At 39.9% G+C, this 26,875-nt stretch overlaps 1 protein-coding gene across 1 annotated transcript in view; it reads left to right on the top strand.

Annotated features, from left to right (window-relative positions):
- The window catches only part of PCNX2 (pecanex 2), a 291,225-nt gene that overhangs the window by 117,405 nt on the left and 146,945 nt on the right, over positions 1-26,875 (top strand). Inside the window, exons 16-17 of the mRNA XM_055308988.1 lie at positions 12,761-12,870; positions 14,480-14,576. Coding sequence (XP_055164963.1) covers positions 12,761-12,870; positions 14,480-14,576 — 207 coding nt within the window. The remainder of the gene's footprint in view (positions 1-12,760; positions 12,871-14,479; positions 14,577-26,875) is intronic.

Here is a 26,875-nt window from a genome sequence, read left to right as displayed (position 1 = left end):
CGTACACTCCTGGGATGTTAAATGACTTTTTCTTGTAAAATTCTTAGAGAGTTTCAGAAACTACTGAAGAATCTGACACTCAAAAAGGCAGAAGTTTTTTTGACTTTTTGCCTAGTTGTGATTCATTTGTTACCTGTTCAACTTCTCCTAACTCCTTCATATCAGACATTACTAAGTGACCACAGCATTGTTCTTACTGAGGTCTGCAGGCTGCCCAAACGGTGCTACAGGCAGCCAGTACTAAGTGATCAAAACTGGCCCAAGAGATTAAATTCACTTACAATCCTGGGCTGAGACTTCTGTTTTGTTTTCCTTTCTGCTTATGGCATGCTATAAGCCTAAGTAACTTTTGGATCAGAGTAAACAGATATCATTTTGAAAGCACACTGCTAGCTGTGTGATGGGAATGAACACTTCAAAGGCTCTGGGGTTTACTTAGGTGTTGAAACAGGCTTTTTACCAGGTGGAACTGGGGTACTTTGAAGAGGTTTATTTCATCTTAGAGAGGTACTGACTTCCCAAGCTCAGCATAGAATAAGCACTGTCTCGATAAGTAGTAAGATCTGTTGTTACAGAGCCTCAATGTTCTATCTATTCGGTATTTTGAAAACATCTTTTGGTAAAAATAGAGCAATTTGCATTTCTCCTTTCTTATTTGTAAGTCTTGCGTTTTCTGCTGGTCACAGATTGACTCTCCACTTTAAAATGCAGCACCTATTAAATGCTGTGAATTGAAAGAATGTGGTTAGCAAATTGGCAAGAGAGTCGTTCAGAAAAAAGAAAAGTTCACCCATCTTCAGCCTAATGCACTTACCCAAAGCTGGGGTTCCACTTCCTGTTTAACGATGCTTTTGTTTATGCCTTTTATGCTTACTCTTTGCATTGCTGGAATTGATTTTTCCCCCCTTTTATTTCTGCTACACCATGATGAATTGATGAGCCCTTGTGAACAATTTCAGCATGTCACCTGCCTTGCCAGAGACAGATTTATTTTATGGGTCTTGATGTATATTTATGTCCTTAATTTTTATTATTCTCATTTGGTAGAAGCAGATTGAGGGACTATGAGTTAATTTTGCCTTCTGGAATATTAATTAGGGAAAAATTTGATTCCCTCTTTAATTTCATATTCTCTTTGAATCATCCAACATGGTAGCAAGTGACATAGAAATGGACTCTTCATCAACTTAAATATTTGACAGTGATATACAGAAATAACCAGAATATTTGCTCCCTGGAGAAATGGCTTAGTCGTTAATTAGCTGGGTTTTCTATATGTCTGAATAAACCATGATTTCTGTTTTTTTATTACCCCTTACAAAGAGATTCTATTTTATTGATGGTAAGGGGATCCAGAGGTTGAGGCATATTATTATAATTTAATGTTTCCTAGCATCATTAACAACTGCTTGTGAAAGAGTTTTCCCATATTTTTTCTAGGTACTATAAGGTTGCAGCTAAAACAATGACATTTCCCCTGTGTTCAGGATTTAAAATCTAATTGTAGATGTAATACAAACTCAGAGTCCTAGAATAGTTTTAATTTGGAAATGGACCTTAAATATCCTCTAGCCTAGCCCCTTCATTTTATTATTTAATATGAGAAAATGTGGGTTCAGAGAGAGATTGAGTGACTCACTCAACCTCACATGTCACAGATCCCGGATCTTGTATCTTTTTAGGATTATTTCTGTGCCATCCTCTTTAGCACATTTGAAGTGTAAATATATTTTATAGCCCAAAGAACAACTCACAGGCATATAAGATACCTTGCAGATCTATGGGACTGTAATTTTTGAAATAATTTCCGAAGTGTTTTCTCATTTGCCCTTTATTACAGCTCTATGTAATACATGAGGAAGATAATAGCATTTCTATATTCTAGCCATGAATGTGAGGCAGAGTGCTTAAGTTATTTGCCTAGGGGCACGTGGCTAATTCACATTGTTTTTTTCAATTGTAAAATGGATTAGAAATACCTCAGATGAATGTTGTTAGAAGTAAATGAAATTAAATTGATAATGTATATAAAGTATCTAACTCAAGGATTCTCATTACATGGTGTGGTGGGCAGAATTCTAAAATTGCCCTAAGACTCCTGCCCCCTGGTGTGCCTATTCTTGAAAATTTCCAGCCCCTGAGGGTAGGCAGGACCTGTGAGTGTGATGGGATGTGATTAAGTTACATTATCTGGTAAAGTTGGAGAGATTTTTGCCAATATAAGTAAGGCCCCCTAATCAGCTGATTATATCAAAGGGGAGGTAATCTGGATTAGTCTGATCTAATCAGACCTGTCCCTTAAAAGAAGATCTGGAGGTCAGAGCCAGAAGAAGCCAGGAGAGCCTCCCCTGTTGGCTTGGAAGAAGTGAATAGCCATGTTGCGAACAGCTTCTGAGAGGGCCACATGTCAACAACCTGAGAATGGCCTCTCTGAGCTAAAGCGGCCTCCAGCAGATAGCCAGCAAGAATGAGGACATTAATCATATAGCTGCTAGGAACTGCCACCCGCTAGTGAGCTTGGAAGAAGACCCCAAGTCTGAGGTAAGGTTGCATCACATGCAGCCTCGCCAACACTGTGATTTCAGCCTTGGGAGATCCTGAACAAAGGATCCAGGCATGCTGTGTGCAGCCTCTTGAGCCCTGGAGACCAGGAGGTCATACATTTGTGTTGTTGAAGCCACTAGGTTTGTGGTCATTTGTTATGCTGCAAGAGGAAACTAATACAGATGCTAGCTATTGTTAGCAGAACTAGTGGATGGTTATGATGGTCATGAGCATAATGACAATAATGTTAATAGTAAGAAGTTTGAAAATGAAATCCAAGTTTTATTTTGCTTTTATTAGACTGGACTTCAGATTGTTTTTTGGTTAGAATCATGTCACTTCTAGCTGCAAGGGAATGAGAATTACCAGTCTTTTAGCTGTCTGAACAACTGGTAAAGAGGTTATTACTGGTGGGGAAGAAAGGAGAAATAAATGTATATTAGGTAGGCAGCTAGTGCTTTCTATTACACTCCCTTTCCTAGGGAGTTAAAAAGGCATAATTGGTCTGCAAGCCCAATTAACACTGATTGTCATGACCTTCAAACTTGGCTTGGTTGATGTTGACAGTGGCAATTGATGCCAATTTGGGGAAAACAGAAAGAATAATGATAGTTCAGTTGTTCAAAATGGAAATCAATTGTTGAGTGAAGATCTTAACTCAGGTTTTGGTAGTAGGCACAGAGTATGAAAGGGTAAAATCCAGGAAATGTAGTGAAATCAATATTAGTAGGATTCAGTGACTGTCTAATTTGGAGTGATAGGGAGGGGGCAAATGCATGGAACAGAAAATGCGAGGCCTGGAGTGTGAGCTGTGGTGATCCCAGTAGGCATGGAAGCCTGTGCTTGGACCAGCCATGTCAGAAGGAGTATATTTTTCTCTCTTCCAAAAGCCTGTGGACAGTATTGTCCTTTTAGTGTTCACTCAATATTCATTGCTCCTGTATGTAATCAGTTCTATGTGGAAAATACAGATACCATAACAGCTAGTAAAGTATAAGCCTCTGTTTCCTCCTGTTTAAATATGGTACACTAAAAACTAAATGTGATAATACATGTAAAGTGTCCAGTCAAGTCATAGGAACCATTACTGTGGTTTTTGCTGTTTGTGTGTACATTTAAGCATTCCTAGCTTGACCATGAGCTCCTCAAAATCACAGACTATGGTTTACATATGCTTCTTTTTATATCCTATGCAAAGTCACTATTACATAAAAGAATTCTACAAATGTTTGGAATGAATAAGTACAGGTAACGGAGAAGAAAGCTGTAGAAGGAAAGTAAATGTTGATATTTTTCAAAAAGTATACATATTTGTGTGTATGTGCTGACGTGTATTTATCTATATTTATCTATGTTCATATGGGCAAGTTTAGATGAATGACACCTATGCATCTGTCTTGCTAGCTCATGATCTCATTTTTCCTTAGTGCCTATTCCTAAAACTATAATATTTTCTTGAATCAGAAACATGTGATGTCTTTCAGCAAAATGAAAAAGAATGAAACAAGAAAACTCTTAGGAAACCATGAAGTCTGATTTGTCATATTTTAATAGGATTGTTCATTTATTTATTGAACGCAAAGTGATTACCGACTATGAATTAGACTCGGGGACTCTGGAGGAGGCAGAGTGTTCAAGATCTGAGAGGGACATCAACACATGTCAGGTTGTTGACATGTGGCCCTCTCCAGAAGCTGTTCACAACATGGCTATTCACTTCTTCCAAGCCAACAGGGGAGGCTCTCCTGGCTTCTTCTGGCTCTGGGTGTTGGGGGAGCCCAGAGTGTGCCCGTGCATGCATGCTCACAAGTGCTGGTGTCATGGTGCCTTGTGAACCATGTGGGGAGGATGAACAGAGCACACAGTACAAGGACTAGGAGACATATCTTATCTTAATGAATTTCTGGAACAGTAGGTGCACAGAGTTCCTTCTACTTCAAAACAAGATTCTCACCAAAAGCTGACGTAGAAACAAGACTTATATCAGAGTCAAAGTGATATGATCTAATTCTTATTTTAGGATGTATGAAAGCCTGGATCTTGGGACTGCCCCCATGTTTAATGGGCTAAGAAAATCCATTCATTTTTCCTTAAAAAAGAAAGCATGTGACCTGATATGAAGGACTTAGCCAAGTGAGAATTTGGTCTGTTTGCATTCATATAATCAAACAGTCGTCTCTGCAAATTCCATCGTAGAGATGTCTAACATTCCCGAGGGAAAAAAAGGCTGACACTAAGACTCTCTTCAGAGAGAAGCTGAACTTCCCTATGCATTTCATCAAAAGAATTCCCAAATGCATGGGAAATCCACCACAGAATTGTAGGACGATTAGACAGTTATATTTCTACCTTATAAAAATATTTCAAAACCTGTGGGAGTTTTATGAAGCTAGCACTCATCTATCCATATCATTCCCAAGTCAGGTGCCCTTGAGACATATCTCCAAGCAATTAGGGATGTTAATTTTGAAGCAAACTGTCACATGGTATATACTTCATTATCGGTGAGTGATAGATTGTTTAAAACCTTATCTCCCTCTAAAATCTTCACACACACACACACACACACACATATATATTTGTATTTTATTTATATATCTTTATATATAAATCTTTATATTTATATATACCTGCATATGTATATAGAGTGTACATGTACATATGTGTGATTGTGTCTGTGTATAAATAACATATATAAAATTCAAGACTAATACATATATGTTTAAAATAGAGAAGTTTACTTACAAAAATCCATTAGTAATGTGAGTTAGTACTTCACCTCTTCCATTCTGCTTCTCTTTGTGGAAATGAAACTGAACTATACTAAGATAAAATACACAGTGCATTTCTTTGTTTCCTTTCAAAGGTCCTCTTTTTTTCAAAAGTTCTCTTCTTCCTCAAATATCAATATTACCTTCTTTATCCCCCAAATAAAGATTAAAATAAAAAGAGCTCAGCTCCTTCTAGAAATGTGGCTGGGATTGCTCTCAGTTCAGTGGAAAGTTGTTGCCCATCTCACCAATGGTCTTCTACAGGGCAGGGCAGTGCAGTGCTGCCTGAGAGACTGGATAGGGGGAGAAGCACAGGTCCTGGAGGGAGGAGCAGGAGGGTGGCAATTAGCAAGGGGCAGCCTGGACAGCAATCAGAAGATTAAGGAGAAAGGAATAAAAAAAAAAATGGGACCAAGGCAGTTTATCTTGTTGCTCTCTCCATCTTAATTCTATAAAATAATTCTGGATAGTTTCTTCTTCTTCTTTTTCTTCTTCTTCTTCTTTTTTTTTTTTTTTTTTTTAGTTATACTCAATTTGTTTATTAGTTGTGTATGCACTTCACATGCATGTGTGTGGATGGTAGATAATGGAGCTGTTAGGCAGTAATCTGTTCTATGCAAGAAAAGCATGAGGAAAGCTTTCAGTAAGCTGCCCTCCCTTCCTTCTGTCCTTCTTTCCTTCCTTTTTTTCTTCCTTCCTGGCATGCTTCAGTCTTTGGTCTCCAAGGAAAATATCTGTGCTTTAAACTAATGCATGAAAAGGAAATGCTAGTATCTCCCTTATTGTAACTTGATATATTCATTAGTGTCAGGAAGTCCTTACATCACATTCAAGTTCCACCGCTGATGCCAAAGCATATTCCCTCTTGTTTGATCATCAGTCGATGGCACCCAGCTGCCTCTCTTCCCAGCATGGAGAATTATGGGATAATAAACCCTAAAGGTCATTTCCCTACCATGTATCTCCTCCAAGCTTAACTACTTCCCATTCTTTTATCTATTTCTATAATCTTCATCTGTGTTTTAGGAGCTGTACCTTTAGAATGACACCGAGTGATACCCATACTGCAACATAACCAGTTCCCTGGAAATGTCACACCTCTTCATGACTTGGAGCACACTCCCCACATTCATTCCTTTTCTCCTTTTGCATCCCAGCTCCTTTTTTGGTCCTCCAGAGGGTGACCCTGAGCTCCTCCCCCAGATTACTTTTTTGGGCTCTTGCTCTGCTGTGTGTCACAGCAAGCCCTTGAACATGCAGTTACCTCATAGATGTCCAGCGCCGTCAAATGGGGGAATGAATAAAAACAGCCTATGAAGCCAGGAACTGTTAATCAAATGATCATACAAAAAGTACTAACATTTTTTTATGGAAGGTGGTGAGATATGCTCATATTTTGTCCAATTAGCTATATAAACATTTAGGGTAGTGGAGTATACACAGCACTAAGCTAGGGGCTTCATCATGGTCTTCAGACCTTGGGTAAGTCTTTTCCCTTCTTTCTGTCTTCTTACTTGATCAATAATTTGAAGGGGTGTGTCTTGCTCAGCTATGAGATCTCTTCGAAGCTAAAATTATTTTTCTTGAAGATAGCATAGTTTTGCAAATTTTGACACCCTGCAAAATGAAAGAACTCATTTTGATATCCAAGTAGCCAAGTAGCTCTATATACATATATACAGTGAGAGTGAGAGTAAGAGCGAGAGAAGAATCTATCTATTTTTATATCTGTGTCTGTTGAAAATAAGAACTTGGAGTTGAGGCTGTTCCCAGTAGAGAGCTGAGGAAGATCCAGGTGGTCTGCCTTTTTACAATCTGCCAAAGTTCAGGTCAGCCCAGGTTCCAAGACTTGATTGTATGAAGATTGGGCTGGAAAACACTCAACGTTGTGCTTGGAATATGGACCCCTTGTCATCCTTCATCCTACCCTTACTCTGGGCAAAATGCATAGGCCTTCTGGCATCTCTCTACTTTATACTGTTGAAAGAACTATTCATTACTTGTGTCCTGTCCTGTGGCCACACTGCCATTTGTTCAGGTCTGACAGTTTAGCCTGAAGCCATTAGTTATACGTAAAAGAAATCACATGTATGGAGGAGTGAGTACAGATGTTTGCCACCAGATGGAATGGGATGACTTAAAATAATAAATGAGAGGCACCTGTGCATTCAGACAGTGCAGCTTGGGATACTAACACCATGTCTGGGTAAGGTCCCATTCCTATCTCGGAGAAGGGTTCCCCTTTCCCTACTTTCTGTCTGGGCTATAACAACAGAAGGATAAAAAGGATCTACAAAAATCACTGTTCTTCATGGAGAAGGACTAAAGGTCAATCTTAAATGTTTTCAGGAAATGTGATTTTGCTGCCGTTCTTAAGACCTTTTATATATCTGCCATGGTCTAAATGTCTGTGTTCCCCACAAATTCATATGTTGAAATATTGGCATTCGGGGTGATGGCATTAGGAGTTGGGGGGGGATCCTCATGAATGGGACTAATGCTTTTATAAAAAAAAGACTGAAAAACTCCCTTACCCCTTTCACTGTGTAAGGACACAGCAATAAGGAGCCAGATCTGGAGGGAAAGTAGGTTTTAGCCAGACACCACATATGCTGGAGCCTTGATCTGGGATTTCCCAGCCTCCAGAACCCTGAGCAATACATTTCTGCTCTTTATGAGTCTATGATATTTTGTTACAGAAGCCCATTTGGACTGAGTTGGTAATTTAGTAAAGATTATAGTAACAGCAGACATTTATTGAGCATTTCATATACTGGCTACTCTAAGTACTTGACATATAGTATTTTATACAATATTTATAACAACCCAAGGAGTGTGCACTATGAAATTCTCTTAGATAGGGCAACTGAGGCTTTGTGGCTTGCCCAGTGTCTTAGAAAAAACAGCAGAGTTAGGATGGAAGTGTATTATGCTTGAGCCGATGCTGTGCACTGCACAAGATGGACATCCTGTGTACTTATAGATATGTAAAAAGATCCATGCCATTCCCCTTCTTGAGTCTGCATTATATAGTAAGGAAGTAACAGCTGCTCAGACCCAGTACATTGGTTCCATCCATATTTATTAAATGCCTTTCAGGGCCAGGGGCACAAGGGCTTCAGAATACACTGGGGTAAGGTAGATGAGTCCCTGTTGTCCATGGGCTGGGCCCAGTGGAGGAGTCAGATGTCAATCGAATGGCCACTTACACAGATCTGTCATCACAGACCGAGACAAATGCTGGGAAGTAGAAGGAACAGGGACACCACTCACCTCCTCCTCCACTGTTTCTGACTTGATATTTTTACCATCCACTGGCTTCTTCCAAATGCTATCTTAGCAGGTAAGGAGGAAGGGTCCCTCAGTAACAACCTTTCCTGTTTGCTTTGGAGAGATTTAGTTAAGTCAAGAATAAAAGAGAGAAGATTAGGTAAAGGGTATTGGGCAGGTAAAGTAGGTAAACTTGATTGTTTAAATAGATTTAGTCCGGATTGAATTTGTTGTCTGAAGACCATCCATCACGGGTACTCCTTTTCCACTCCCGTGCTGCTTTGCAGTGGGCAGGGCTGAATTTCATATCTCATTGGGTCACGATAGCAATACTTCAAGAAAGGTGCCATTGTTACCTTTCACAGCAGAGGAAGCTGACTACGGAGAAGGGAAGGACCTTCCACAGGCTCATTTTTTCCGGGAAGTGATGAGCCTAGAATCACCTCTGGCCAGTGCTTATTCCCTTGGCATTTTCTCTGTTCCCTGCAGTAACAGTTATTTCCATGGTCGAGGTTACTAAATCCTTCTCAGAGTGATTCCCCGCCCCCCAGTATTTGCATATTTGTGGGCTGCATGTAAAAGGAAGGCCTCTACCTTCACAGAATGGTGAATTAAATACACAGCATAGGTAAAGGCAGAGGAATCAATGGAAAGAATAAAATTTTGCAGGTTTTTCCTTCCTGGAAAGCTTTTTGTCTTTGTTTTTGTAACAGCCAAATATGAAGCCTTAGGTGAGAGGCCAGAGCAGGGAGTGGAGTATATGGGAGGAGCGGGGTGGCAGCTCCATCTGCACACAGGCATCCAAAGAGCTGAGAGCTTGGCCTGTCCAGAAGGCCCCAGAGAGGAAGGACCACCTGCTCCTGCATTTCTTCTGTGCAATTAAAAGCCACTTGCTTGATGTACCTCTGCTTCCTGCTCTGCGAGTGCCTAGCGCCTCCTGCCTCACCATCATGTGGCTTGTCACCATCATGTGGCTTGCCATACCTTACTGCAATGTTCCTCCTCTCCCTGTCCCTGAGTCCACCCCCTCACAAGTGTGCACCTTGGTGCCTGGCACATAGCAGGTAGCCAATAAATGTTTCTTGAATGTACTCTTAGGAAAGAAGAAAGCTCTCAAACTTCAGAATAAGTTTTCTGCTCTTGGGGCTGCTATTTAAAGGAAATGTGAGTTCCAAGATCGAAGAATAACCTTTTCTCTGAGAGTCTAATTATGTCATTGGCACTTTACTGCCTGGACGACATTTGATTTAAGCTACTTAATTTTTTCACCCTTTTCTTAGCTGGGAATTCTTTCCCACACAGGTCATAGAGGAAGGCCTGATGTAACCGTGAAAACTGAGACCTTGCAGTCACTCACTCACGGACATATTGATGTGCTAACATTTGTGCCAAGTACAGGGGAAAGACTCAGGGCTCTTTCCCCTCTGGAGACTGTCCTAAGCACAGCTGTGGTCCACGGCTCTGAGATGAGAGAGCAAGTCCTACCCATGCCTACAGCTAACTGAAGCGACATATCTTGTGTTCAAGTAGAAGTGCTTAAAAGTATTATTGAGGAACAGAGAAGAGCTCCAATCTGCCTAGGAGGAGGGGAGGCTGTGCCAAGAAGGTGGGACTTCTTATCCTGGGTTCTGAAGCATGAATAGGAGTTCACCAGGTGGAGGAGAGTGGAGTAGGGCCAGAGCACAAGAGCCCTTGTACAGATGGAGCCCTGTGTGTGAAGGCAGTAGGGAGGAAGCAGTGTATCTTTATGGATTTGCTGCTGTGCATATTCTAAATGCGAGGAATGAGGCTGAAAAGTTGGGCTGGGGTCAGATCCCAATTGACCTTTGTCGCTTCCTGTGGAGTAAATTTATTTGGTAGGCAATGAGGAATCACTGGAAAATGCTGAGTAAAGGGCACTAATACGATTGATGTGCTTTTGAGGTGAGAAGGACCGTTCTGTTGCCACGTGGAAAACACATTGTGGGGACTGCAAAATGGGGAGCACCGGGGGAACTGGTGTTTGATCCTCTTGCTATGGAGCTATCAGCAGTAGAACTGGAAAGAGAGACAGTGGAGGCCTTAGCTAGTGAGATGCAATGAAAGAAGGGAGGACTGGACAGGTGTTGAAGGATGTAATGGTGACACGTGAGGATCAGCCTACTGGGGACGAGGGAGAAGAAATATTTCTCCAGATGGCCAGCTTTCTGGTTCAGAGCCCTGCTGTCAATCACCACGAAGGGGCTGCACTGGACCCTCCCGTATCAAAAACTTTAAAAAATGGCCTGGGATACAGAAGAGTATACAGCCACTCTTGAGTGGTATTGTGTTCTTCGTCTAAATAGGAGAAGAAATATTTCTCCAGATGGCCAGCTTTCTGGTTCAGAGCCCTGCTGTCAATCACCACAAAGGGGCTGCACTGGACCCTCCCGTATCAAAAACTTTAAAAAATGGCCTGGGATACAGAAGAGTATACAGCCACTCTTGAGTGGTATTGTGTTCTTCGTCTAAAGAGGAGGAAAGTAACTTAGTATTCAAAGATGTTGAGTAACTTAGCCAAGGCCACATAGCTCATCTGTGGAAGGACCGGGGTTCAGATTGAGGTCTCCCCAGCTCGAAGCCCATACTGTGATGAGGTGCTGCCCTCATGGGAAGGAAGCTCCAAAGGCAGGAGAGAGGAGCAGAGGACAGGTATTCCCCGTGAATTGTGTGTGTTGGGGGAAGGCATCTGCAGGGAATCAGGGATGTCAGGAAGGCTGCCATGGCCCCCTCAGGGCGCTGGGGAAGTTAGAGGAACACTTGGAGTTGGTCTGAGTGACTTGCAGGTGTCCCTGGGGGAGGCTGCTTACGAGCAGGGTATATGTGGAACCGGTCAGTGTCATCTCCAGCCTATTTAGCTGTGGGGTTCGCAGCCAGCACCAGGGCTGCTCTCTTCATTTCCCCTCCAGATGCTGCTCTCTCAGGCTGCCAGATTCTCATGGTGGGCGAGATAAAGAAATGCATTTAATTTCTAGGGAAGTGAGGCCTGTGAAAACAAAACTGCTCCCTCAACTAAGCGTAACATTTGTTTTTCCTGCATATCTTAGCAGTCACAAGTACGAAACCATCACAGTTGACTCATCCATTGGTATATTTTGTTTTAACTCTAATGAGCAACTTTTCCATCCCTGATGAAACATTTGGTAAGTTAAAGGATCAAAAGGTTGAGAGGTGTTGAAGGCCTGTAGTAGATATACCTTTTGGAAGGCACCAGTAGATCCTGTCCGTGGTCACTGAAGGGCTGAATGTATTGCAGGTTTCTGTGTGTATGACATGCGCGTGTTGGAAGGTGTGCCGGGTACAGGTGGACAAGAGTGGTTTCCCAGGCCCCCCACATCGCTCACAGTGGGGACACATATTGTCTGCATTCTTCTCTTCCACCCAGAGCACAGTGGATTGATCTCTGGCGTCTATGGTACTATCATGTTAAACCTGAAGTGTCTGGCTCTTTTCATTTTTTTAAAGATCTTATTTATTTGAGAGGGAGAGAAGGAGAAAGTGAGAGAGAGAGAGAGCACAAGTACAGAGGAAGGACAGAGGGAGAGGGAGAAGCCGACTCCCCACTGAACAGGGAGCCCGATGAGGGGCTGGATCCTAGGACCCTGAGATCATGACCTGAGCTGCTCAGGGGCTCAGATGCTTCACTGACTGAGCCACCCAAGTGCCTCTGGCTCTTTCCATTTCAAACCATTTTTTCTCTTTCTTCAAGGGACTGTCTTTAATTTGTACTGAGTTTCATTCATCCCCCAGTTGATCTCTTATGCCATGCTTAGGTGTCTTATACCTTTTAAACCATTGATTAAATAAACACTAGGAAGTACAGTTCTTATCATTATCTTTAATATGAATTCAAAAGAGGCAACGCGTTTAATGTTTCATCTTATAAATCCTAAACTGAATCTCAGAGAAAGATCAAGTAAAACATAGATTAAGTAAAAAATATTCTCCGAAAAGAGGAAGTAAATCTGCCCATAAAGGTGTGCAGTTAGTTTGCGCCGTCGCGGCCCCGGCCCTTTCCCGGGTCAGAGTCGTTGTGCGCGACCCCGGGGCCCGCGGGTCGGTCGGCGGGACGGTCGCCCCTCACCCAGCGGCTGCCCCGCGGGCCACCTCCGAGCTCCTACACCCCGAGTGACTCGGTACCCGCCGCCTTCCCCTAGGAACCGTGGAGCACGCAGCACATCCCGGCGCTGTTCTCCGCCTTCTGCGGCCTCTTGGTTGCGCTTTCCTACCACCTGAGCCGGCAGAGCAGCGACCCCTCCGTGCTCCTGTGAGTGAGTAGCCGGAGCGCGGCTGTGCGCGGGGAGGGCGCGGGCCGCGGGGTCGGGGCGCGGGAGGGAGGGGAGGGAAAGGGGGGAGGGGAGGGGGAAAGGGGGGAGGGAGGGGGAAAGGGGGGAGGGGGGAGGGGAGGGAAGGGGAAGGGGAGGGGAGGTTGCTCACCCGGCTGACCAGGGGGCGGGAGAAACCAAGGAAAATCTAGGCTCAGCTCTCAGCAAGCTTCACCTTTGCGAGTTTTGGAGCAAAATGCACAACGTGGGGAACAGATGACTGCTAGCTCCCAAGGGCTGCTTTTGACTTTCCCTTGAGTGAACGTAGGCCAACTCCCACCTCAACAAGGGTCCTTTGTGGGTCCATTAAAGCAGCGCCATTGGGCCGTTACCCTGAGGACATGAGACTATGGGCATCTCTGAAAGGTTTGCGTTTTGTTCTGCTTTTTGTTCCCAACACAGCTGTGCTGCCTGGGTTCAAAGTGAAATACGCGCCTATATTTAAAATGTATTTAATGACTTTCAGCCACTTGAAATATATTTTTCTATCTCCTCTTTAATCTTTTTTTTTTAAGATTTTATTTATTCATGAGAGACACACAGAGAGGCAGAGACAGAGACAGAGACATAGGCAGAGGGAGAAGCAGGCTCCATGCAGGGAGCCTGATGTGGGACTGGATCCTGGCACCCGGGGATCTCGCCATGAGCCAGAGGCAGACGCTCAACCGCTGAGCCACCCAGGCATTCCTTACCTTTAATCTTATCTTTGAGATCATTGATAAATATGCACATTGGAAATGGAAGCACTTCGTGGGACGCCAAAGTTTCCAACATCAACCAATTGATTGTAATCAGATAATCCGTCATCTCATGTAATTTTTCCGAATTTACCAGAAGATTTTGACTTAAGATAGCTATACCTCTTTGGAAGCCTGAGAAACCATCATTTAGGCTGCCCACATGTAGCAAAATGGAAGGCACAAGAAGTGAGCAAAGGCTAAACATGATTTGCACAGGGTTTCATGTCAAATATTTTGCTGAAGTGTTGAGTTTTGCTGCCATTTTTTTTTTTTTTTTTTTTTTTTTTTTTTTTGTGAGGATGAAGCCCTGGTGGGCTGATCAAAATAGTCTTTGAGAGCTCAGCCATGGCTGTCTGGGTGCCAGTACCTCTCGAGGTACTTGACTCCTTGAACTAGGAGACCGTATTTTTCCAGGTACTTGAATCCTTGAACTAAGAAGGAATCTGAAAACCAAAGCAGTGTATTTGTGATGACTTGAATATGTACCTCTTTTCCTTTATTATGAATTAATTAGAGAGGCCTTGCTTTTGTCATTTGAGAGTGTGAGGTGTCAGGTGAGGCAGTTTACCTTAAGCAATGTAATATGCGCATTTTAAAAAAAGATATATTTATTTATTTGAGAGACACAGTGAGTGAGAAAGAGAGAGGAGGAGCGGACTCCTCACTGAGCAGGGAGCCCAATGTGGGACTCCATCCTGAGACCCCAGGATCATGACCTGAGCTGAAGGCAGGCACTTAAAACTGAAACACCCAGGCACCCCAGTATGCACACATTTTAAAAAGTAAAACCTGTGTGTTTATTCCTTTTCAGATCCTTTATTCATTGTAGATTGCTTCCTAAATTTTTACATCAAAACCTGGAAGAGCTGGCCGCAGACCCTCTCCCCAAGAAGATGAAAGATTCAGTGGTGAGATATTTGTGTGATATAATGTACGGAAGGGTTTTTGCTTAACATGGTGTGGAACTTGCTGGCAAAGCTCAGGTCCTCAGTGGGGCTCTGGCTAGCTGGGAATGAGGGTCACCAGTGCAGAAACAGGTGCCTTGTCTTGGTCTACAGCTGACACGTGGACTGTTGAGCTGTCTGGTGGGTGTGAACCCACTAGAGCCTTTTGAAGGCAAATTGCTGTACATGTCACAGGCAGTCTTGTGGTCCTCAGCTGACAGCAGTTGCTTGGATCTTCAAATGAAACAAGTTCAGTCAATTCCGCCCCCTGCTGGCACCATGCAGCAGGCCAGCTGTACACAAGTAAAAGCTTCTGCAATAAACCTTGGGCCAAGCTGGTCCCGGAAGCGCTCCAGGCAGCCCTCTCCACCCCTTATGGCCTCACCCTCGTGCTGAGCTCAGCTTACTCTGCCCACATTCAAGGCCCACATTTGCACAGCCTTTGTTAGGAGCCCTTGGCAGTGATGTTGGAGAAGGGAGCAACTATGTTCGTTGGAGCACATGAAGGGAAAAGAAAAGAGTAAAAGAAAGAGGAAAGAACAGAATACAAAGACTGTTAGAGAAGGAGACCCTTTCTTAGTTCAGCAGGAAAATGGTGTGGTGTGGTTCCAAACATTCTTGGAGCAGGTGTAGCCTCTTTGGTATCAACTGCCAAACATTACGACTTTCAAAAGCCATGTTCCTTGATTATATAACCTCCCATTCCTTTGAGTGTTGAGCTTGGAGCGGCCTGCTATCTCAAAGTCATGCTTTTCCTTGTTTTTTAGGAATGACAAATTGACAGAAAAGCAGTCAATGACTCAGTGATTGCAAGCTCCTCCAGCCAGGAGCCCAGGTCTTGTTTGGCTTGGCCTCCACAGTGCTCACACCTGATGCATAGTCTATTCCATTGAATTTAGGGGAATTAGACCGCTGTCTGCAATTTCAAGACAATGTGAGAGACTCAGTCAACATGATAACATTTAAAAAAATTCGTCCTCAGCCCCCGGTGCCTTTGAGCGTGGCTGCAGGCAAAGTTGAAACTTCGAGGCTTTTTTGCCACCACAAAGGAACCAAAGCACGGTTTCTTTGAATAAGGGCATGGTTTATGAATTTTCAAAGTAGGGGTGTGTTTGCAAGCAGGGCAGGAGGTGAAACGGTGGGACTGAGGTATGGTCGGCTAAAACGGGAGGAAAACATTTGACACTGAAACATGGCATTAACAACCTGATCTCTAAAGTTGATGCCAAGGAGACTCACGAGATCAAGCTGACATTCCCAGGTCAGTTTCTCTAAGAGCCAGGGAATGGCCTGATGTTAACCTAAAAGTTTTCCCATGGACATCTGAGAAAGACCGTTCTTCCCAAATGTTCCTAGATTTCATTAACGATGAAGATGCTTTCTGATTTATTGCATTGAAAATAACATGCGAATAATGATGAAATCCGGCAAGAAATTTGCTTGGCAGATGTTGCTAGCATTTCATTAGGATAATTACATGCAGTGCGCTAGGTGTTGCCTTAGTAAGTTTTCATACACTTGGAAATGCTCTGTATAATGCAGAGCACATAAGCTTATAGGTGACATAATGTGATATGTGTGTTCTTTGCTCTGAAAAGTCTTCTGGTTTAAAGATGATAATATTTTAACAGGACTAGCAGATTCAGTTTTTACAGTTTGGTATATAAAACCTTTTGTGACCTAGTACAAGGTTTCCCTTCTTGTCTCGGGTTTTGTCTCTCTTGCTTTCTCTCTCTCCTTAAATTTCACTTCGTATGAGTAGTCCCTAAGGAGCCTCGTTAGATCAGGTTTCCAACCCCTCTTCCTATTCCAATTCATTTGGCCTGTGATGGGGAATCTGCACGTTTATAAGGCTGTCTCCAGAGACTGAGCTTCCAGGGCCCTTGATCTAGAAAAAGAAATACCTAGAACTCCATCAGGGGGCTGATACATTCCCATATACCCAATGTGAACTATGCACTCAGTTCATTAACAAAATGCAACAGATTCCTCCTATCCACCGGCCTCAGGAGCCTGGTGTTTCTGTTTCTATTCTCACTCATCCTCATCAATCTCAATCCTCTTCACCCACTTCACATATTCACCCATTGGATATGTTACTTCCACTGTATCTATTTTTCTCAATTCCTAGAAGCAAAAAATAGACAACAAAACAACCTTCTTCATTTTTATCTGTACAATTCAAACAGCTTCTTTTTAACCATTGTTTGTTATCATCTAGGTGTTTCAGGGGCCATGCTGTATAGAGTTGCTGTATATATAGTGTGGGACCAGGGCTTCTTTTTTTTTTGAGGTTGGAGCATGAAGCACTACATAAAACATCACAATGGATTTAAAACGTTCAATGTGCTAAGTGCCAATATATTTATTAAACATGCATGAAATCACCATTAAAATAGGAAGCCAAGATATTCATATTATTGAATATTGTTTTGGAAGTGCTGGATAGTGTTAAGTCTTAAAAGAAAAAAAAAAGTAGATTACATTATTTTATACATCTAGAATGCACAGAAAAGTTTATTAAAATCAACTGATCAATATGAGAATGCATAAATACCCCTAGAAAATTTAGAAAAGCAAGAGCATTCTAACACATCAGAAGTAAACTTAGACAATATAATGAAAATGTGATCCTACTCATAATAGCAACAAAATATATGAATTGATAATGGGAATGATTTTACCAGTTCTGTCAGAAATCAAGGAAACCACAGTAGTCTATTAAAATGTAAATGAAGTTCTGAATAAGTGGTGATAAATAGACATAACCTGATTTTGGATAGGAAGGTTGAGATTTATTAAATGCCAATTCTTTCAAATAAATTTATAGGATTAATATTGTTCAAAACAGTTCTGGAGGAATTATATCCACAACTTGGGGAAATGATTCTAAGGTTCATTTAGAATAGTGATTAATAATAGCTTTAAAAAAATCTGAAAAAGAAGAATAAGAAAGAGGAACTTAGTACTTTGGGATTTAAGTATATAATAAAGATTGAGTAATTGGGAAAAAAAAGATGCGACTCATCCAAGACTAGAGAGAATGGGATTAGTGAGTCAGTAAAACACAAAATGGAGGCAAGTTATTTATACAAATATATTATGTGAAAATTAAATGTCATAATCAAGAATGGATTAATCAGCATATGGTGTGGAGGTCATTGTTTAGTAGTGGGAGAGGAAAAAGAATTCTACATGCTGATTCCTCACCAGACAGCAATATAAGTTAGAAAGACACAGATCAAATGAGACTTTTCCATCTCTGATACTATGCCAAGCTGAATTATTATAGCCAAACTCTCTTCTGATTAAAACAGAATTCTGAATAAAATAAAAAAAAGTCCCTCTTCAGTGTGGTACAAAACTGACAAAAGGATAAAGAATTATTAAGTTACAGTTTGAGTGAATCAGAGAATGGTGAGGAAGCAGAGCAGGAAGCTTCTTTTGCCTCAAGGACATCTGCTCACCCAGGGGATCCTGAGCCTCACTTTTCAACCTTCAAACTCTGGGGAAGAGAAATTACAGCCCAAAGCTGCCAGAGTGGATATGCAAAGGGAGACCATTTGCTTGTCAGGCTGGGACACTGAAGCACCCACCCTCAGTGGGAGGATGAACCACAAGCAACCACTTCCAACCTCCTCGGCACCATGGGAGTGCTAGCGGATGCACCTGTGTTGGACAACAACAACAGTTGAGTCCTTGAGATGTTTAGTCTGCAGTGGGCTTTCTTCCAAGTCCTAAAACCTGCATGGCACAAAACCCCTAAATTTAGGAATCGAGTTTGAAGTGGCTCCCAACTGGAAAAACACCTCATGGCCAAACCAAACATGAAGTCTCTCTAGAGGATTCTTTCCTTCTAGGTTTTCAGGTGTTCCCCAAACCAATTTTCTAAGGGAAATGAGCAGCTCTCAATTAAAAAAAAAATAAAAATAAAACTTGCACAAGGAAACAAGGAACCAGCAGAAACATATCTTCAAGGACATCAAATATTGGAACTATTGGACACGGATTTTGTTTTGTTTTATTATTTTAAAAATTTTTAAAGATTTTATTTATTTGAGACAGTGTGAGAGAGAGAAAACACGAGACAGAGCATGAGAGAGATTGAGAGCAGAGGGCAGAGGGAGAGGGAGGAGCAGACTCTCCACTGCTCTGAGAGCCCCATGTGGGGCTTGATCCCAGGACCCCAAGATCGTGACCTGAGCCAAACGGAGATATTTAACTGACTGAGCCACCCAGGTGTTCCTAGACACAGATTTTAAAACAACTATACTATATATGTGTTTAAAGGAATGAAAGGTAAAATTTATAGACAATAGAAAATATTAAATGATCTTTGTATGTTTGAAAGAGAACCAAACAGACCTTCCTAAACAAAAAAAAAACAAACCAGAAAATAAAGCAGTTTAAGAAAACAAAACAAAAAAAAATACACACATACACAGGGGGGATTAGACACCTCTGATGAGACAGTGAACTGAAATACAAAAGAAAGTATCCAGGATTGCAACACTGACAGACAGAAAATGAAGAAATACAAAATAAAGACAAAGCCATGTGAAAGACAGTAAGAACATCTCACATGTATCTAATCAGAATTTCAGAAAAATGGGAGAGAGACATGAGCATAATCGGTGTCTGATGAGATCGCATCTGAGAATTTACCAGAAGTAATGGGAGACACTGATCTAGAGATTCAAGCATACCAGTGAATCACAAGCAGGGTAAAGTGAAGAAAGAATCCACAGTGGACAAACCACCGTGAAACTGCAGACACCAAAGACACAGAGCATGAAACAAAGTGAATGGATTATATTTAAATGAATGACAAACGGAAAGCTCCCTTTATCAAAAGCAATCAAAGAAGCCAGAAGTTTGATGTATTAAATGTTCTGTAAAAAAGTAACTGCCACAGTAGAGTTCTATGCCCAGTGAAAATATCTTCAGAGAAGAAGGGCATCATAAAAATATTTCAGACAAAGAGAAGCTGAGAGACTCTTGCTAAATGTAATTCTGAGGGATATTCTTCAAACAGTCTCAGATGGAAAGTCTAATTCATCAAAAAAGCAAAGAGAAATTTAAACAAACATTAACCCTATGAAACCAGAATAAGAGGCTAACATACAACTTTGGATGGAAGGAGAAATGGACTCCAAGACTTAAACTTAGTAATGTCCAGGAGACAAATAAAGATACTGATTAACTTAAGACTGTGATAAGTGAAGTATGCATGTTGGAATGTTGTGTAATTACTAAAGGAATAGAAACACGGTGGTGACTTTCTACTCTGTACAAAGGGAAAAATGGAATGATAAAAATGAGTTCTTCATCAGTAGTGAAATATAATAGGATTCCTGTGTGACACTGCTTAAAAGTCAATTCCAGATAGGCTATAAACCTAAATATGACATAACAAAACCTGAAAGTACTAGAATCATAATAAAGGAAGTTATCTGTGATAGTTTTAGTACAGGAAAGAATTTTTTTATTTTATTTTTATTTATTTATTTTTTTGAAAGAATTTTTTTAAAAGATTTTATTTATTTATTCATGAGAGACACAGAGAGGGAGAGAGAAAGAGAGAGGCAGAGACACAGGCAGAGGAAGAAGCAGGCTTCATGCAGGGAGCCCGACGTGGGACTTGATCCCAGGACTCCAGGATCACACCCTGGGCTGAAGATGGTGCTAAACCGCTGAGCCACCTGGGCTGCCCAGGAAATAATTTTTTAAACAAGAAAAAAAATTGAAGTTCATTAAAATTATGATCTTTGACTCATCAAATACCCAAAAAGAGACCTTAAAAAATATGCCACAGAATGGGAAACAATTTTTAAAATATTTAGTAGGTAAAACACTAGTGTTGTGCCAAATATAAAATTACTATAAATCAGTAAGAAAAGATATCTCAATTAAAAATGACCAAAAGACTTGTATGTGCACTTCACAGGGAGAAAATAAAAATAGCCAAAACATGAATATGCATGTGAACTAATTAAAAATCAGGAAACCATTTCATACTTACTAGACTGACAAAAAATTAAAAATTCTCACAATATTAAGTGTAAATCAAGGGGACTCTTATGTACTGCCTGCAGTAGTGTAAATTCGTATCTGTTTCAGAAACAATTTGGTATTATAAAGTTGAAAAAATATATACTACAATCAGAAATTCTACTCCTAGATATTTACCCTGGAATAAATCTTTTTTTTTTAAGATTTTATTTATTTGAGAGAGAGAGAGGGAGCTTGAGAGAAAGTACATGAGTGGGTGGTGGGCAGATGGAGAAGCAGACCAAGCAGGGAGCCAGACATGGGTCTCGATCCCAGGACCCTGGGACCATGACCCAATCCAGAGGCAGGTGCTTAACTGACTGAGCTACCCAGGCACCCCTCAAATCTTGCACATTTGTATCAGAGTATACATATAAGATTGTTCCTCATAGCATTTATTCATAAGGGCCCTAAGCTGAAGCCATTGGAAGTTGTACCAGCAGTGGAATGTGTAGTATCCAGCAAAGGAAGAGACCTTACCAGAGCCATATGCAATGATATGGGTGAGTCTCAGACACAAAATGTTGAGCAGAGGAAGCAAGACACCAATATGTCTAGTCTAGTGCCATCTCTTGGATAAAAATAGGCAAACCAAACTGCTTATAATTGCATACACAAGGAACAAAATCATTCTGTTTAAAGAGCAAGAAACTTATTTTCACCACAGTCAGGATAATTGATATAGACCCCCCTAAGAGAGGAAAGAAGGGTTTGTGATCAGGGACCACATAAGGGAGTTCTTGGTAATCAATTGGTTAGTTACTGAGATTTCACTTTATAATTATTTTTTAAAATTGTACATATGTATTTTAAGCACTTTCCTATATGTCTGGCTCACAATTTTTAAAAATGTAAATGAAATCTTCAAAAGTGTGAAATAAAATCAAACATTTATTCAAATTCTAGAAAGGGGATGATTTTCCAGGCTTGGAATCTACAAAATGAAATAATCGCACATACATGCACAGTTAGATGTGAGTACATAAAACTTTTAAACTTCTATATATTTAAAGGCAATAAAATTGATCTGGTGAAATGTTGCAAATTTGACAAAAGTTAAATACCTTTTTATACCAACAATTCAAAGGTTAATTTTTAAAACTCCATAGCCAAATGATATGAAATGATACCAATATATATATTTCTTAATTGAAGGACGAACTATTTAGAAGTAATTGTTAGAATTATATTTATTGTACTTATACAGAAAGAAGTGCAAATTAAAGTTAGATGGCTTTTTTTTTTTTAAGAGAGAGTGCATGCACATGCACCGAGACCCGAGCAGGGGGCTTAGGGCCAGAGGGAAAGGGAGAGCGAGAATCTCAAGCAGGCTCCATGCTCAGCACGGAGCCCAGCACAGAGCTCCATCTTATAATCCTGAGATCATGACCTAAGCTGAAAGGAGATAGATGTCTAATTTACTGAGCCACCTAGGCATCCTAGATGGCATTCTTTTTTGTCCAGTCAACCAGCACAAGATAAATTAATATTAATATTGCCAAGTAGGACAAGATGAGATCTCTTAGATATTGTTTATATATTGTGTAAATTATTACAATCACCTGAGAAAGCATAACTGATCAACTATCAATATGAATTATACAATTCATAATCTATAATATAATAAATTGATTTACCAGAGTTTGTCTAGGGAATGAATTCCAAATATGAAAAAAAGATCTAGGTGCATAAAGATCATGACTGCAGCATAATTCATCATGGTTAAAAAATGGAAGACAACCTAATAACCTCACAGTCAGGGAAGGCTTGTACTAAATATGGCACATTCACTTTCGTTCCTGAAATTATGGTTTCCAGTTTCCACTATAGCGCTGTTTGTATGTATCTGTGTGTGTATGTTTACCACATCACAAGATGGAAAATTAGTTCGTCACTATTAGTAAGTCTTACAATAATATACAAATATATGTATATATATTGCTTATGAAAGAAGTACAGTTGAAAAAAGTATAAAATTATATGCATACTATGATTAGACCTTTATAAAATATGTATAGATAATGCCATATACATCGTGATGACAGCTAGAACCATGCCTCAGCATTCACAGGCAAAAATACTGGCCCAGAAAGCATAAAAATGCTAATACTGTTTGTGTCAGGATATAACGATCATGAGTGATCTATATTCCCTTTCTTCTCTGTGTGGTAGAGCACTGCAATATTATGTTATCCTATAATGGAAACATTAATTAATACTAAAATATTGCAGAGACCTTCTAAATTTGCATTTTGCTCAGATATTTTGTACTCTAATTTTTGTAACACCTAATATTGTATGGTTCACTTTTAGGGCTTAGGATATTTATCAAAATGAAGCAAAGATTCTAAACCTCTTGTTTAAATAAAGTAATTCAACAGAATTGGAGTTATTAGCCTTCAAGCATGTGAAGGGAGAAGGCAGCACTAATAATTCTTTTGTATAACCAAACTAAAACTAAAACCTCACACTTACTTAGATCTTTTAGAAAGAGGAGTATAATATATATTAAAATCAGCAAAATTATTTAATAAGAAAACCAAAATTAGAAACTTTTTACAGTATTAAAGGCTACTTTCATAGGACACAACAATAGTCTCTGAGGTCCAGGTGTTTTCAAGATTGCTTTTAAACATAACATTTTCATTTTTGTTACACTGTACTGCATTTGAGGCATGCAATTCAATACCCATGAAAGAGGCCTTTGTAAGAATAGTAGTTGTACATCAGTAAATACACTGTTGTTTCACTGAATGTGTTTATCAAAATCTCCATTTCATACTTTTTGTAAAGGCACATGCATAAAAGATGTTTGTAAGAAAAAATATTTTCAGGAATAAACTTTTTGGAGGAGAGTAATAGCCTTTTGGTGGCTTAGGGGAAGAAGGAGCTATTTTCTTTTTATTTTGCTGATGTTACTTTTACCGGCATTAACAGAGTGCTCTATGGTTTCGTTAATTAGCACTAGCTTGAAAAGCTCAATAATTATTGTTTGCCATCATGCTTGGTGAAGAGTCTGTTCAAAACTTTGCCCATATGCAGCTAGGAACGGGGGTGGGCGGAATTGTTTGACTTCTTATTGATTTGTAGAGTTCTTTTTTTTATTTGTAAAGTTCATTATATATTACAGGTAAAAGTTCTTTGTTGGATACATGTTTTGCAATTATTTTTCTCAGTCCCTGGCTTGCCTTTTCATTTTATAACAATGTATTTTGAAGAGCAAATGTTTTAAATTTTCATGAACTCCAATTTAATGACTTTTTTCCTTTTAAAATACCACTTTTAGTGTTCTATTTATGAAAACTTTGCCAAACCCAAGGTCATGAAGATTTCCTCTTATGCTTTCTTTGAGTTTTAATAATTTAAGTTAGGTTTGTAATGCACCTTGTGACGTGAAGTGTCAAGGTGTTTTTTGTTGTTTTGTTTTTTGTAGATAGCCAGTTCCATTTGTTGAAAAAATTATCTTTTCTCTCATTTAGGGGAAAGCTGTCATTTCACCTTGGCATTCTTGCTTAAAATCCATTGCTGTATATATATTTTTTGGTCTATTTCTGGGATCTTTCTTCTGTTCTCTTGATCTAGATATATATTTTGCTCCAATACCATCAGTACTTGATTCCTGCAGGCTTGTAATAAGCCTTGGAATAAGATATTGCATATCCTCCAACTTTATTCTTCCTTTCCAAAATTGGTTGACTCTTTCTAGATCCATTGCATTCCCAAGCAAATTTTTGAACTAGCTTGACAATTTGTACAAAAAAGTTCTGTTAGGATTTGTTTAGGATTCTACTGGATCTATATAGTTTGGTAAGTTTGGTAAGAATTGACTTCTTAAGGATACTGAATCTTTAAATCCATGAAGATGGTATATCTTTCTATGTATTTCTTTAGTTTCTTTCAGCAGAATTTGTAGTTTTCAATGTACAGGTCTAATACATTTTTGTCAAATTTATCCCTAATGATTTCATATTTTAAAATTCTTTTTTAAATGGTATTTTAAGAACAAAGTGTGTGAAACGGTGGTCAACATCATTAGCCATTGGAAAATGCCAATTAAATCCATAATTAGGCACCACAGCACCAAGGTTTATCAACCTCACACTATTGACTTCCTGGGCCTCCTAATTCTGTTGTCAGGGACTGCCCTGTGCACTGTAGGATATTTATGTGCTTCATCCTTGGCCTCTGCCCACCAGATGACAATGTTACTCCCCCTTCTCCCTGAAAAATAATAGTAAAAAATATCTCCAGGCATTGCCAAATGTTCCTGGGGAGGTAAAATTTTCCTTGGCTGGGAACTGTTGTACTACACAACCACTGGAATGGTTAAAATAAAAAATACTGACTACACCAAGTGTTGGCAAGGATATGGAGTAATTGGAACTCTCATACACTGCCAGTGAGAATGCAAAAAGGTTACAATGACTTTGGAGAACTCTGGCAGTTTCTTAAAAAGTTAAGTCTAAACCTATCATGATCCAACCATCCTACTAAAAGCATTTACAAAGAGAAATGAAAGCACATGTCCAGAGACATGGCCATGAATATTTATAACAGCTTTATTTGTAATTGCCAGAAATTGAAAATAACTGAAATGTCTACTCATAGGTAGATGGACTAATGCACATGCCATATGCTCACAAAGGAATGTTACATAGCCATGAAAGAGATGGACTATTCATACAGACAACAACATGGATCACTATCAGAATAATTACACTCAGTGAAAGAAGCCAGATCAAAGAATATATATTCTACGATACCATTTATAACACATCCTAGGGAATGAAATAAACCATCATGATGGTGTAGATCATCAGTGGTTGTCTGTGGACAGAGTAGAGAAGGGGGCACAGGTTAGAAAAAGTCAAGAGAGGAAACTCTGGGGTGTGATGGCTGTGTTACTTACCCTAACTTTGGCAATGGATTTCAGAGGGATATACATAAATCAAAACTCATCGAGTGGTACATTTTATACATATGCAGGGGTTTTGTACATCAGGCATACCTCAATAGAGCTGTTTAAAAAGTACAAAACAGAAATAAAATGGGCAGGAGGAACATTTTAATAAATAAAGGCTGTGCAGTATTTTGTATTTACAAGGGATACATAGGACACTGATGAAAATCAGTGGAATTCCTGAATGTCATCCAGCTATAGGAAAAAAAATCATGATAATCAGAGCTCATTCTCCCTCTTCCACAAAACCTAAAAACATGAACCTCCTCCCCACAGTAGCTGCCCTGATGGCCCACTATTTTCCTTCAGGCAAGGATGGATGGGCAATTATAGATAACACTTAATCTTAAATTAGAATATTTGGGAAAATGTGTATCTTCCTTTTAATAAGCATTCAGCAATTTTTAAGGGACATAAAACCATGCCAGTGAAAAATGGGAAGGAGAAATTAACTTCTCTTTACAGCCTAAAGACCCAATGAGTTGCAGTTCTTTGCTCTGGGAAGGTCTGGCCTTCTGTAAATCTTTGGAATAAAAGGAGATACTTGAATTGTGGTTATTTATTAATAGTAAATTTTTGGTAAAAACCTGCAATCACAACATTTTTATAGATTCAGAATTAAAAACCAGTGATTTGCCCTGCTCAAAAATCAGGGAAATTCTTACCACTTTTTAACCCTATTATTCATATCATTACTAAGAATAAATCTAGAAGTTAATTGCTATATGGTTCCTCCAATATTCAATACCTATACATGAATTGTAAAACAACTTTAGTAGATAATTGATAAATTGATGTTGAGAATATATCTCTTTACTACATTATCATTATTTTTTAAAGATTTTATTTATATATAGAGAGAATCTGTGCACATAATGGGGGCAAGATGAAGGGACAAAGCGGGTAGGGAGGAAGAAGGAGAGAGAACCTGAAGCCAACTCCTCACTGAGCACGGAGCCCAATGCGAGACTCGATCCCATGACCAGTTACCTGAGCCAACACCAAGAGTTGGATGCTCAACTGACTGAGCTACCTGGACGCCCCTTCTCACTGTATTATTAATTATGTTAACCAAGCTGTGTTGATATTTTCATCAGATGGTTCAAGGTCATTATTACTCCATTTAAGCTGTCTTCCTGATTTCTTCCTACTTGGGTATTAATTCAGTCAGAAAGCCAGCAACAGCACGGCTTGCAAGAACTCTGCACTTTAATTTTAAAAACAAGAAAAGCAAAAAGGGGGAGGAGGACAT

This window comes from Nyctereutes procyonoides, unplaced genomic scaffold (genome assembly GCF_905146905.1).
Source record: "Nyctereutes procyonoides isolate TBG_1078 unplaced genomic scaffold, NYPRO_anot_genome, whole genome shotgun sequence".
NCBI classification, from domain to species: domain Eukaryota; kingdom Metazoa; phylum Chordata; class Mammalia; order Carnivora; family Canidae; genus Nyctereutes; species Nyctereutes procyonoides.
The sequence above is the reverse complement of the archived record's forward strand: the minus strand, read 5'-3'. Positions and strand labels throughout refer to the sequence as shown.